At 46.6% G+C, this 14,907-nt stretch overlaps 1 protein-coding gene across 4 annotated transcripts in view; it reads right to left on the bottom strand.

Annotated features, from left to right (window-relative positions):
* GARNL3 (GTPase activating Rap/RanGAP domain like 3) overlaps nucleotides 1-14,907 on the bottom strand; it is a 178,578-nt gene that overhangs the window by 25,080 nt on the left and 138,591 nt on the right. For all 4 annotated transcript variants that reach the window (XM_032165166.2, XM_032165165.2, XM_058446166.1 and 1 more), the window contains 5 exons: nucleotides 12,634-12,732; nucleotides 12,168-12,284; nucleotides 11,090-11,265; nucleotides 9,068-9,226; nucleotides 643-709 (listed from right to left, as the gene is read on the bottom strand). In XM_032165166.2, coding sequence (XP_032021057.1) covers nucleotides 643-709; nucleotides 9,068-9,226; nucleotides 11,090-11,265; nucleotides 12,168-12,284; nucleotides 12,634-12,732 — 618 coding nt within the window. The remainder of the gene's footprint in view (nucleotides 1-642; nucleotides 710-9,067; nucleotides 9,227-11,089; nucleotides 11,266-12,167; nucleotides 12,285-12,633; nucleotides 12,733-14,907) is intronic.

The raw sequence follows: 14,907 nt of genomic DNA, 5'->3' as shown, positions 1-14,907 counted from the left end.
TTGAAATGCTGAAAATCCTTAAAGATCCCATTTGATACCTTTGGTCTGCCCAACACCTACCCTGCCACCTAATCCAAACTAGCCCAACTGAGGCTGGATACCCTGGCTGAGGCTGATTTCATTAATACCTGAGAAACAGCAAAATGTAGAATAGTGACAGTGGTTAAAATTGTGGGTGCTGGAGTCAACAGAGCACCAGATGCAAACCCTGGCCCTGCTGCTTAGTAGCCACAAGACCTTGACGAGTTCACCTTTCTAGGCCTCAGTTGCCTCATCTCTAAACTGGGGATAATAACCGAGCCTGCTGCAGGCATTCCTTGTGAGAATCAAGTGAGACAATGACCACAGCATACCGAGCACAGCACCTGGCACATAGTAAGGGCCCCCTAACTGGAAGCCACCGTCATCACTGGCGCATCCTGGAGATAGCACCACAAGTGCCAGTTCTTGCACTGTGTCACCAAGAGGCCTGGTGCGCAGCGGGAGACGCAGGGAGGAAGGTATTTTTCAGTTCCTTCCTGGAAGGCAATTACAAACCCAGGAATGATATACTGGGTAAATCTAAGGACAATCTTTTTAAATTGCCCAGAAAAAAAACAGTCCACTTAAACAAATAAAGATAAAAGCACATCTTTAACTTACAGTTGTAACACAACAGCAAACCAGCTTCTCCATCTTCGTACACATCAATAGCTGCAACAAAATTAACCTGCAATGATAACGGGCAACGGTAGTGGGCAGGCTGGATGCTGACCCTGTGAAAAGACTTTTTCAAGTTGTGAGCGTTTGCAGGGGCCGTGGCCCTCTGTGATGCAGGTGCCATAGGGTCATGTCTGCCCCACCAGCACCCACAATGCACATCGGGGGTTGGGATTATAATACAATGGAAGTGAGAAAGAAAAGAAAAGATAAAAAAGAAAGAAAAGTCTCTCCATTCTTTCTTCTCTGGGACTTTCTCATCATCTTTTCATAGCTGTTGAGAAGCTCTGTGTTTGATATGTCTCCTCTCTCTATTGAAATGCCTCAGGTTTATATGCCATTATTTCCAATGGCAAAAACCGCAATTACTTTTGCATCAACCTAATATTATTGACATTATGGTATAATTATCATTTTACAGAAGATGAAAGTGAGGCTCAGGGTGAAGTCACTTAAGTCCCTTGGCTGGTACACACCACAGCCAACATCTGAACTAAGGTTCTGGTTCTCTTTCAACCTTACCGCTCTCGTACCTCCAGCGAGGCATCCTTCTGCCTCCAACAGATAAAGTCTGTGCACCTTAAAATCGCCACGGCATGTCTTCACACTTTATTCTTTCTCTGTTCTTCATGTCAAGAGAGGCAGCATGGTGCAATGAAAAGGGTGTCAGAACACCTAGTTCCATGGTCTGGGGCAAACTCCTGTCTCTGGGCCTCAGTTTCTGCATTTGAGAGGAGGGCACTCAACCTGATGGCGTCCTTGGTCCTTCTTGATTTTCAAAACTCCAGCCCTCTAAGAGCCTCCTGCTCCTTTCACTTCCTCACTTGTATTCTCAACCCTTAGAGCCTGGTCTCCCGTGCTTCCAGGAAAATCACCCTTTGAGCTCAGCCAAGATCTCCTTCTCCCCAACCGAAGGCCTTGGCCACTGCTCATCTGTCCATCCTGCCCTCTGCAGCCTCTGATGGGTGACATCTTCTGCCTCCTGCCCTCTCTCCCACCTCAGATTATTCTTCACTTTCTTGGCTCTTCTCTCCTTAGTAAAACCCCACTTCTATAGCTACACATTTTGCTTTGTGCTCAAAACTCTAAATCCACGGGCTCAGGCACACATTCTCCCCAGGGCTGCAGCCCCTAGACTATGTCGTTTGTTCTCAGATGCAACTGATTCCACATCCAAGACATTAAAAGCAGGAGGTAGTGGGTTGGGGGTGGGGGGGTTGGAGAGGCACAGACTGGGCAGACAGACAGGAGATCAAGCCCTGTCTAGGCCACTTACTGCCTCTGTGGTGTGTGGCAAATGGCTTAGCCTCCGGCCTTAGGTCTTTGTCTATAAAGCAGGCATAATGAGAACACCGACCTTGCTGGATTGTAATGGGAATTCAGTGAGACAAGGCAGAGATTTTAGCACAGGGCCTCATGAATGATGAGCACTCAGTGAAGGCTATTGGCTTTTTATCTCCCACACAACCAGCTTTCCTTCTAAACCTCCTCCTTTTTGCTAGCATAACTATTCTCAAAGTCTCAGGGCCGCCTCCAACCCAAGTCCAGCAGCAGCCTCTTCACACAGTTTCTCAGGTGTCTTTTTTGTGCCCCTGCTGCTGTTCTAGGCTAAGCCCTGACCTCCTCGCAGGAGCACCATGTTGTGGGCTCCTGCTGGCTCCTCTGTCCCAGCCCTTCCGTCCACACTGTGCTCCTCCCACTGGCCCTGCACTGGCTGACCCTCCTCTTCACTGGTGTCACCAGAACATAGCCTTCACCTCTAAATGGTCTCATTATGGTGCCAAGGCACCAACTGGCCATCCTCAGCCAGTGCCACTGCCTGGGCTTGGGTGCCCCTTCCAATGGAATCCCCAGCTCTCTCCCATCTGTCATTATCTAGCACTGTACTCAGTGCCATTAGGATACAGAAAAGAATAAGGTGAGGTTGACCCCTTAAGAAAAAAAACAGAAAAGCACATAAGTACATAAAACAAGGTATAACGGGGCAAATGCCTCAACCAAAAGTTGCGGGAGCTCAGCAGGGAGTGACAGTGAGGACCAGTGGCCAAGAGCTCCAGCACTGGCATTGGAGAGACCTGCGGGTTGTCAAATCCAAAATAATCCCCATGGCTCCTATCATGCCCTGTGTTTTAGGCTCTCTGCAGAGCGTGCCTCACCCTCTGGTGCTCTCTTGTCTGTTTGTTCCCTGTGGCTCCCCTCCCCATGAGATCTAAGGCTCATGACACAAAGGCCTGTCTGTGCTGCTCACTGCTGGCCCCTCAGCATCCAGATCAGGGCCTGGCAGGTGGCAGGGATAGAATAAACTCATCGGATGGACAAGTGAGTAAATGAAATCCCAGCTCTATCACTTTAGAGGCGTGTGCACTCACGCCAGTTGTTTCCCCTCTCAGACCTTCAGTTTCTTCATTTGTAAGATGGTAGAAAATAAGAGTATCTAGGCCTACTGCCTTGAGGACTCCAGGAGGTAACTTATCTAAGCACCTAGCACAGGGCGTGGAGCTTGGTAAATGCTCAATGTTGGCTGATATCTTCATTTAGATAAGGAACCAGCACCAATGGGTATATTACACGAAGGATGGTCCTGGAGTCCCCTCTGACCCCAGAAAGGAGCCTTCCTGGCCCCACCACTTTGACTTGGAATCACTTCCTCCTCAGATGTCCTTGTACATGTTAGTTTTACTTCACTATCTCAGCTAGAGGCTTCGTGCTGCACCATGTCTGCTCTGCCAGACTGTGAGCTTCTCCACGGGAGGGGCCGAGTGCTACCAGCTTTGTGGCTGGACCTGCCATCGCCACCAGCTGTGGGAACATGGGTCTCTGGACTCAGCCAGCTGGGGTCCAAGTCCTGCCTCTGCCACTTACTAGCTGTGTGTTCTGGGGTAAATAAGTGACTTCTTCTTTCTGACTTCAGTTTCCTTTTCAATAAAAATGGAGAAATGGGCCAGGCATGGTGGCTCATGCCTGTAATCCCAGCACTTTGGGAGGCCGAGGTGGGCGGATCACGAGGTCAGGAGATCGAGACCATCCTGGCTAACACGGTGAAACCCCCGTCTCTACTAAAAATACAAAAAATTAGCCGGGCACGGTGGCGGGCGCCTGTAGTCCCAACTACTCGGGAGGCTGAGGCAGGAGAATGGCATGAACCTGGGAGGCAGAGCTTGCAGTGAGCCGAGATCGTGCCACTGCACTCTGGCCTGGGCAAAAGAGCAAGACTCTGTCTCAAAAAAAAAAAAAAAAAAAAATTAGTCGGGTGTGGTGGTGGGCACCTATAATCCCAGCTACTTGGGAGGCTGAGGCAGGAGAATTGCTTGAACCTGGGAGGTGGAGGTTGCAGTGAGCCGAGATCACGCCATTGCACTCCAGCCTGGGGTACAAGAGCGAAACTCTGTCTCAAAAAAAAAAAAAAAAAAAAAGGAGAAATGAAGAGCCCCTCCAAGACATAACGCTTATGACATGCTCTGACCCAGGGCGTGGTACACAGAGGTGGCCATTCAGTGGTGGCCACAATTATTATAATTATGGGAGGGTTGACTGCAGTGGGAAAGGTGGAACTAGACAGCCTTTTAGTTTAGAGATAAGGCCTGTGTGTGTGTTTGGGGTGGGGTGAGGGAGGGTGGTAGTGGTGACACGTATGGAGGAAGTTCAGGCAGCCTTTTAGACCAAGATCTATGCACAGTGACCACAGACACCAGGGGGGTACTTGGCATCAAGTAAGTCTAACAAGGGGCTCCAAAGCTGTGCTGACAGGCAGACAGACGTGGCAATATTCAGAGAGTTGGGCTGCAGGGCAGGTGGTGGCAGGCTTCAGCCCCAGGGCCAGGTTTCAGGAACAGGCTTGGACTTAACCCTTAACCACTTCCTCCTCAGGCATGCCACAGCACTTTATTATTCAGACCTTTATTAACACTTATCACAATGAGACCTATTTTATGCTTTGATATAGGTGTCTGTCTCCACCTTGGGAGAGGGGCCTGGAGGGGTTCTTGCTCCTAGAGATCCTGATAAGGCAGGTCTGTTGTAGGACATATGCATTAAATCTTTATTTCATAAGTTTGATTAAAAATAAGTAGTTCTGGCTGGGCATGGTGGCTGACATCTGTAATTTCAGTGCTTTGGTAGGCCAAGAAGGGAGAATTGAACTATGATTGCACCACTGCACTCCAGCCTGGGACAGAGCTAGACCCTGTCTCTCTCTCTCTCTCTTAAAAAAAAAAAAAATGTAATATGTAGTTCATTTTATTGGTATTTCAAAATGATAACAAATAATATATGGTGGTTGTAAAAATTCAAAACACAGACTTGTAACAAGTGAAGTAGGAACGGTACCTCCCCTAGCTGGCTCTGCCTTCAGCCTTCCCTGTGATTCTGGATTCAGTCCCCAGCTGAGAACCACTGGATTCTGGGCAGATGTCAAGATGAGGAACTGAGCCCCTCTCATAAACCAGGGACCCAGATCCCATGGCCATGCCTGCAGTTCCCCCTAGAGGAGCACTTGGTTTTGGGAATGAGGTCAGTGCTGGTGGCTAAAGCAGCGGCAGTGGGTCACAGCAGGCCCATTGGTACACTGAACTTGACAGTGACTTTCAGAATGTTGCTTTAGTGCTTCTTAAACATTTCCTCTCTTGAGCTAGGATTGTTATAGAACCTGGGGTGGGTAGAAGCCTGAAATAGGGATCAAGTGGTCCTGGCTAAGAGAGGAGGAACGGGAGCAGGAAGCAAGGCCTGCCCAGTTAACACTGGTGCCCGCAAAAGTGGGCAGGCAGCAAGTGTAGACGGAATGGAAATGAAATTCCAATGACCTACGCTGTGTCAGCTTCTCTCTGCTGTCCCCACTGCCCTGGTGCTGAGCTGCAGGAATATCTTGGTAAAAAGCTAGTCCTGTTCCCCCAAGGCCTATTTCTAACCAGCTATTAGAAAACATGCAGCTCATTATCTTTTTCATTTTCTTAGGGCTCATCTCCCCAATCAGACAGTACCCTCCTTGAAAGATGAGTGAGTGCATCTGACTAAGCACGTGTGCCTGCTGGGAGCCGTGCAGCCGCCATTCCACCACGGGAGGGCTGTACATGCTGATCCTCTCAGAGCCAGGAAACAGGAAAGGGTTTTTTTTCCTCTTTTTGCCTTAAAAACTTTTTTTTCTTGTCTGGGTGCGGTGGCTCACGCCTGTAATCCTAGCACTTTGGGAGGCCGAGGTGGGCGGGATCACGAGGTCAGGAGATTGAGACCATCCTGGCCAACATGGTGAAACCCTGTCTCTACTAAAAATACAAAAATTAGCTGGGCGTGGTGGCCATGCCTGTAATCCCAGCTATTCGGGAGGCTGAGGCAGGAGAATCGCATGAAACAGGGAGTCAGAGGTTGCAGTAAGCCGAGATCGCGCCACTGCACTCCAGCCTGGGCGACAGAGCGACACTCAGTCTCAACAACAAAAAAAATAAATTTTTTTTCTCTTAGGAAAAAATTTTGTATATTTGTCTTTTAAGAAGCACATAGAAGAAAGGACAGAAAACTTGAGAGTCGTTCCTGACAGCCATCCAAAAGACAAAACACAGAAGTCATCAAAGAAAATGGTTTTTAACCCAATTTATCCAGGGTCTTTACAAATCATAGGAAAAATAAATTCTATAATGAATTATAGGACATTAAATATAGGTAAATAATAAAAACCATCATACAAAAGAAATTTCATAAAATGACATTCTCTATAGCTACCCTGATGAGTAAGTAAACTGCATAATTTTCAGCCACTTAAGCATGATTTATTTTAAAATAGAACTTGTCAGAAAGTTTCTCTGAAATGAGGTGAGGACTTTTCCACTAGCAAAAGCTGGCTAAGTCTTAGAAACTAGTTGCCAGGAAAAGGACTGATTGAACAAGGACCTGCTGCACCATGGCATTTCTGCTTTGTTTGGCTGCTTACACAGTTTTGAGAAGGAAGAAGGGGGTGAGAACTTTTTTTTTTTTTTGAGATGGAGTCTCACTCTGTCGCCAGGCTGGAGTGCAGTGGCACGATCTTGGCTCACTGCAACCTCCGCCTCCTGGCTTCAAGCGATTCTCCTTCCTCAGCTTCCTGAGTAGCTAGGATTACAGGTGTGTGCCACCAGACCCGGCTAATTTTTGTATATTTAGTACAGATGGGGTTTCGCCATGTTGGCCAGGCTGGTCTCGAACTCCTGACCTCAGGTGATCCGCCGGCCTTGGCCGCCCAAAGTGCTGGGATTACAGGTGTGAGCCACTGTGGCCAGCCAAGGGGGTGAGAACTTTTAAAGTACAAATCAGGGCCCCAGCTCCTCAGAAGTCAGTGGGCAGGAAGACATGCTGGTCCAGGGATGCCCAGGCAGTGGGGGGAGTGGGCAGCATTCCGCCCAGCTTTAAATTAGGAAGTTTCAGGACCCACTCCTTCTCCTAGGTCTATATTAGTATCACCTGGGGGCAGACTTAAAAAAATATTGGTTCTCAAGTACCACATACCCCCAGATTCTGATATAATTGGCTTGGCCTGGGGTCAGACACTGATCTTTTTTTTTTTTTTTTTTTTTTTTTTTTTTTTTTTTGAGACGGAGTCTCGCTCTGTCGCCCAGGCTGGAGTGCAGTGGCGCGATCTTGGCTCACTGCAAGCTCCGCCTCCCGGGTTCACGCCATTCTCCTGCCTCAGCCTCTCCAAGTAGCTGGGACTACAGGCGCCCGCCACCACGCCCGGCTAATTTTTTGTATTTTTAGTAGAGACAGGGTTTCACCGTGGTCTCGATCTCCTGACCTCGTGATCCGCCCGCCTCGGCCTCCCAAAGTGCTGGGATTACAAGCGTGAGCCACCGCGCCCGGCCGACACTGATCTTTTTAAAGCTCTCCAAGGGATGACAGCCAGGGTTGCAAAGCAATGAAATATACCAGGGATTCCCAACTTGGCTAAATATTAAAATTATCTGGGGACCATTTAAACATACCCAAACCCATGCCACGCCCCAGACCCAGGAAATCCCTGGAGGAGGAACACAGGCAGTGGTAGCTTTTCAAACCCCTCAGATGACTCCAATTGCAGACAAGTCTGGCCACTACCAATATAGATAAGAGAAATGATAGACCACTCTATGATCAATAATAGCTGAAGACAAGAAGGCCTCTTAATCACAACTACAGTTTTCTATTTCTGATTTTTCTGTTTCTTAAAATTTTGCTCTAATTAGGTCTTAGGTCTTCCTAAAATAGTAATTAGCAATTTTAATATTGATACAGAGCATATTTACAATTAATACAAGTTGTAAAGCATAATTGGAAGAATTCTGCAGTCTGTCTGATTTAGTTGAACAGGACTGGAGGTAGCCTGTGGGTCCGGAAGCCCTCACTAGGAACTACAGTTTCCCTGGGGCTGACATCCCCATTCTGTGGTTTCCTTAGTACCTAGGCCAGAATACTGGCTTGCACTGCATGATGAAAACCTCAATGGCTCACTGACAGCAGGCCTTGTCCTGCCTCACAGAGATACATATGTGGGCTGAAGAGCTCTGTGATCTGCTAATGTCAGTGTCAGTGTTGAACGCTCTCCAGTGACAGACAGGCTGCCAGGCCTCAGGGTGGTGAGTGCTCACCACTGTCCAGTGGGCACCAAGGTTCAAACCCCACACAGTCACCTTTAGAACATGAGTGCAGTTTTGGGTGGCCCTAGATTTTGTGCCACACTAGGACATCCTTGTTCTCTGTGCATCAGGCCAGGGGTGTAGACTCTCAGGGCAAATCTGCCTGCTCACTCTCTCCTAATGGTTTTCTACCCCTTATTCCTTTCCTACTGGGCTTTTAAGGGGGTAGGGAGGGTGCGGTACCCACCCCAGACACCAGTCCCCAAGATGAGAGTCTGCAGTGCCTCAGAGGTCAAACTTATTCTCCAAGGACCCTCCCAGGACAAATCATCTAACAAATGCTCTCATTTATTTAGTTATTATATTCAGCCTTTTGACTCTTCATGTCTTTTTTTTATTTTAAATACAGACAGGGTCTTGCCATGTTGCCCAGACCAGTCTCGAACTCCTGGGCTCAGGCAATCCTCCTGCCTCGGCCTCCCAAAGTGCTGGGATTACAGGCGTGAGCCATCGCGCCCAGCCTTTTCATATCTCTTATTCGGAAGGATGGAATGGCAAGGAAAGATCTGAAAACTAAATAGGGCAAACGGGACAGTCACATGATAATAGAACCATTCTGACCTATAAAAATGGCAACTTCACATGGCTCAGTCTAAATAGTGAATCACATAATACTGATGTGATGAATAGTACATAATTTTAAAGAAATCCAAATCATGGCATCTCAGGGTTAGAATACACAACGATGATTAGTCTTTTCTGATTCTCACTTGTCCCCACAACCGCTGGCTTACCCTGTTGGCCTCCACGTGGTGCAGCCTGAAGGCTTCTCCTGTGCTCTCGTTCACCACATCAAATTGGTGTCGATAAGCCACACAGATGAGATTGTCACTCTCTTCAGCTGGCCCATCCACTAAGGTCATCACCACGGGAGAGTCGGACAGACAGATCTCCTGTGCGGTTGGTGAGGATATAAGAGACAGGGGTGAGAACAGAGCAGCCAGCTCCATGCCAAGCCCCACTGCCCATTCCCTCCTAACAGAGAAGGCACCCTCTCCAGGCTCCTGCAGAGCCCCATGCTACAGGGAAGAAGGGACAAGAGAGGAGTGCCAGGGGTCACATCAGACATCTCCTTCCCATAACCTGTCCTCAAGACTCAGGCCTCTGTCTACTGGAAAGGGTCGAGGCCAGGAAACAATTAAACAAAATGCAATCAACAGTATGGTCTGCTTTATCCCTTACGTCGTCTGGTCCTGTCCTGGGATTCAGTAATAGTATTAATAATTGCTAACTAATCTATTTGTGTACTTAACATGTGCTAGGCACTGTTCTCATTGAATCCTACTTATAAGGTAGGTACAGCTACTATTCTGTCTTACAGATGAGGAAACTGAGGCTTAAAAGTCAATCACAAAGTTTACACAGGGTAGAGCTAAGATATAAACTCAGGAGATCTAATTTCAGTGCTCATATTACATAAATGTATACGTTGCATGTAAATCTTCATTAAAATAGCAAATCACTATAGGAAGAAAGCTAACACTTAAGTAGAGCAAGATATTAACGTGTTTTAACTTAACTGTCATGTTGCTGTGTCCCATGAAGTTGAACATTAGCAGATGTGTTTTAACTTAACTGTCACGTTGCTTTGTCCCCTGAAGATGAACATTAGCAGACATGTTTTAACTTAACTGTCATGTTTCTCTGTCCCCTGAAGTTGAACATTAGCAGAAATTGATAGGCATAATTCAAAAGGCCTTAACTCTAGGCAAAAAATACCTTCTCAGCTCTCCAGTAGAAATACTCCATCTTAGTGGCCAATGCTAGATATATTCCATACCTTAATGTACCCTAGTCTTTAAAGGATAAGAGATGGTGACGTCAGGGAGGGAACTTGAGCCTGGAGGAGGTTTCTCTTACAAGGCTCCCCCTTCAATCTCCCAGCAAATCCTGCTGACTGAGGCAAGCAGGAAAGCATTGCCCACTGCTTCTTCCCATCTCTCCTGCTACCAAAGCCACCAACCTTTCTTGCCAGGACCCTGCACTGGTCTCGTAGCAGGCCTTCTTATTTCCACCCTTGGCCTCCTAAGCTCCCCTCTACCCAGAAGCCAGAACAATCTTTTCAAAACATGCCACTTCTCTGCTTCAAACCTTCCAGTGGTTTCCCATCTCACTCAGAGTCAAGGCCAAAGTCTTTGCAATGGCCTGAGGGCTCAAGAGTATATTTCCCAGTTCTCTCTGACCTGCCTGCCTTGTTCCCTCTGCACTTGACTGTGCCTTCAATAAGACCTCAGGGGCCTTGCCTGGCTGCTCCCTCTGCCTGGAATATCCTTTCCCTAGATATCCACATCACTCACTTCCATACTTCTTTTGGATCTCTGCTCACAGGTAACCTATTCAGAGAGGGCTTCCTGGGACATTCTTTCTAAACAGAATCTCCCAACTCCCTGCTCCATTATCCTTTGTTCCCTGGCCCTCCTCTATGTTTAATTTTAGTATTTCTTTATGCCAGCCATCATAGCTTTATGTGCTTATTTCTGTTAACTGTCAACTGGAAAGTAATCCCCATCAGAAGACTTTGTTTTGGTCATCACTGTGTCCTTCGTACCTAGAACAGCACCCGTAGATGTTCACTGGAATGAATGAATGAGCTTTAGCTTTAGTCTTCTGGGGGAAACAAGGGCACCAGAGATGAGGGTTTCCCTAGTTGGCTACTAAACAGTGGGACAACCTCAGTGGGTAACAAACTCTGGAAGGACAGAGTCTGCTTCAAGACAACTTGGCTGGGAGATAAATGATTTAAAGAGCAAACCTACCCTGATGTACTGGAATTCTTCAACAGGTGACTCAGACAGGGGAGATAACAATGAGGTGCTGGTGACCCCGCTTGGCTTGTTGTGTTTTCTTGTGATCAGAAGCAGTTTATTCCGAATTGCGACCACAATCCTCAGCTCTCTGCTGTGGTGAGTGTTAACAGCATACAGGTGGCAGCCTGGGAGGAGAAAGAAATGATGCCCTACACATGACACGCGGGTGTGGAAGCCCCCAGGCCTTGACAATTTGGCAATACCTAGGAACCCTGGAAATTAAGCATAACTCAGTGAATGGACTAAGAATGTTTCTGATACTAGGCAAAACAGAGACTAGATATTAAAATTAGGTTGAGTTACAGGAAAATTAAGAAAGTCCTATTCCCAGCTGGGTGCGGTGGTTCACGCCTATAATCCCAGCACTTAGAGGCCGAGGCCGACGAATAACCTGAGGTTGGGAATTCGAGACCAGTGTGGCCAACTTGGTGGAACCCCATCTCTACTAAAAATACAAAAATTAGCTGGGCATGGTGGTGGGCACCTGTAATCCCAGCTGCTTAGGAGGCTGAGGCAGGAGAATCGCTTGAACCCCGGAGGCAGAGGTTGCAGTGAGCCGAGATCGTGCCACTGCACTCCAGCCTGGGCAACAAGAGTGAGACTCTGCCGAAAGGAAAGGAAAGGAAAGGAAAAAGGAAAGGAAAAAGGAAGGGAAAGGAAAGAAAGTCCTATTTCCTATATTCTAGAGTTTGTGAACTTAACTTCATACCTACTACATGATATCAATTAATCAGAGCTCCGGGAACCAAAGTCTAAACATTTCTTCAGTAACAGATTTGCTAATAGAGTTTAATGCACCTCTAGAACCTGTTATGCAAGGCCTAGAATTTCTTCTAGTCCTCAACGTGTTTGTCTAGCTTTCAAGCTCCTTATGGAAACAGTGATGCTATTTTTGTGATGTTTCCAAACAAAAAACAAACTAATAAGATCAAATTCCTACTCATTTTTATTTTCAGTAATAAAATTTTCAGGGCAGCCTGAGAGAAAAAAAACGAATTGAATGGAATCTACCAATCTATCAAGTCACCTTTTGTTTTCTCCAACTTGTTTTCTCTGCAGTCAGACCTGCTCTTCCCAGCTTGCTTCCCCTCAAGGCCCTTTTGCAGAGCACTTAGCCTGAAGACAAAGAGGCGAGCATCTTTTCCTGGTGACATAAAAAAGACAGAGGAGGAGATTAAATGGAAAAGTAAGGTAACCTGGAAGGCCTCCAAGGGCAGACTGTGTAGAAAAACTAGGATTGGAGGTGTTCTGGAATTCAGGAGGCACCCCACACCACTTTAATCTGACGATGTAATTACGTATGCACCCCTTTCCCCCCACGGCTTCCCTCCCCAGAGAACAAAGGGGCCACTGAGGGATCCCAAGCACTGGGCATCAGGAAAGGAAACAGCTGGCAGAACCTATGCAGTCAGACTCTGGCGACCTGTGGTGTGGGCCGCAGAAGGCAACTGTTTTCCTTCCTTCACAGCATGCCACCCGGCAGGGGATACCACCTTTGTCTGCTCTGAGAACCAGAAGGTCCAGGGTCTCGAGCACATGCATCTGCTTCACTGGCAGAGTTCTGTCAAACACGGGCACTGATGGAAGGTCATCTGGAAAAGGAAACCTGGTTATCCATCACTGCAACCCAGCCCACGCTTTCCAGAACCCACCAAACGTGCCTGTGGGTAGTTTTGAACCCAAGTTATCTCTAGGCAAGGAAGGAAGTCAGCTTCTAGGGCTTTCATAAGCTCTATAAAATACGTTCAAGCACTATTCTCCTCCTAGCTCAGGAAGAAGTACTGATGCTTTCTTCCCATAGGCAATTCTATATCCCGAACTCTATATAGGGGGCGTAGCAGCAGAGGCATGAAAACGCTATTTGTGTTCATCAAAGAAAAAGCAACATCTCTCAATACCAATTTTTACTAGGGTTGTACCAAAGGCCTGAACACCGAGTTAAAAAAAAAAAAAAAAAAAGAGCAGCCATTTTTCTCAAGCATTTTCTTATTTTTATGTAATATTTGAAATTGCATTATATCTTAGGTCATATTGTATATATCTCAAGAAAGCAAAATTAAAATTTCCTTTTGGACTTAAGATAAATACAAACACACTCTACCCTAACATGTCCCATGTTTGTAGCAATAGTAGTTTGCCTACACATTTTCAGTATTTTTTCCCAAAGGAATAGGAAATCTCCTTTTTAGACAAAAACATAAAGAGAAATATTAACTAAATTGCCAAAACAGCAGGAAAAACACACTGAAGTGGAAATGCTCAGGGAAATCTCCAATAAAGTGATGGTGCAAGACATTGCACTTCCACACAGGATTTGTTGTTGAGGTTACTTACTGGGAATCTAAGTTGCTAACAATTACTTTGCTCCTAGGGGCCCCGAGGACACAGGGGGCTAAAAGAATTACTAAGGCTGTTCCATTCAGTTCTGTAAGCAAAAGGGTCTGTTCTGAGATGGATGGCAGAATCAGGGCAAGGCAGAGGTGTCTGGGATGGTGGAGACATTTGGGGCAGAAGTGGCTGGCTCATTCCTTACCTGCATTTATTCTGCAAATGCTCTGCTGTGGGGGTGGGTTTAATTAAAATTTAGGAGCAAGGGGCCCTGAGGATCTTTTCTTTTCCAGAAATCTAAGTGTGGTTGGGAGTTCATCCCTTCCTGGATGGTCCAGGAGGGAGCAGAGCTTTCACCATCAGGATTAATAACTGCCCCACAGTGGGGAGAGGAGCTCCCACTCCTGTAGGCCTCTGAGGGCTCCGATTTGTCAGAAGCACAGACTAAACTAAGCTTAGGATTACACCTAGGGCTTGTCTCTTGTTCCTCTCAATTACTGAGGCAAATGTAAATTTTATGATAGCTCATCAACCACTTTTCTTCCTCCTCTACCCTGGGCTCCCACAAAATGGAACTAATTCTCAGGGTCTTTGTACTTCCGCTGGGGCAGACTTAATTTTTCAAAACACTGGACGATCACCCTCATACCCATCATCATAGTTGGCTAAATAACTACAATTATTCCATTTGTGGGAGAACAGCAGTCACAGCAAGGACAGGTAACATATACTAAGGGCTTTCCATATGCCAGACCCTAATGCTTAGGGTTTCATATGTTTAAATTAAATGTCCCAATGACCTTATTAGGTAGGAACTTACAATACTCCCATTGAACAAACGAGGAGCCTGAGGCTTGGTGTTAATAACTTGTCTGAGGTCACGCCACCAGCATGTGGAGCCCAAGCCTGTGCAAGGACAAAGCCATGCTCTTCACCAGTGTTGGAACATAAAATGGGATGTTGGAGTAGCCCCATATCCCAGTGGATAGAGATGCGACCACAGCTGCAACAGCACTCCAACGAATTAATAAATGACAGAGGCCCTTCATTTTACATAGGAACAAAGGTATACATTGTACAGTTGCCGAGCTGTGTACAGAGTGAATTAGCACTTAATCTCCATCCAGTCTTTCTCAGATGGCTGAACAGGTTTGTATACAACACAAGAAGGAGGAGGAGGCAAGGACCTGACAGAGCGACAGGTGGATTTAATGACTGATTGATGACAATGCTTTCCTTCCTGTAATCTCTTTATGAAGAACAATCTTTTAGAACCAGCTTTTCTGTTACTGCAAAACCAAAACACATGGCGAGAGCATATTTAATCAGTATTTAGTTTCCTTTCAAAGTAGGTTTTGCTAACTTAGGATACAAAAGGTCTTGATTTTTAATAATGACCTTGAAAGGAGTAGACTCTCAAGGGATACATCTAATGAAAT

This window comes from Hylobates moloch, unplaced genomic scaffold (assembly GCF_009828535.3).
Source record: "Hylobates moloch isolate HMO894 unplaced genomic scaffold, HMol_V3 SCAFFOLD_10, whole genome shotgun sequence".
NCBI classification, from domain to species: Eukaryota; Metazoa; Chordata; class Mammalia; order Primates; family Hylobatidae; genus Hylobates; species Hylobates moloch.
Note: the sequence above shows the minus strand (reverse complement) of the source record. Positions and strands in the feature narration are given on the sequence as shown.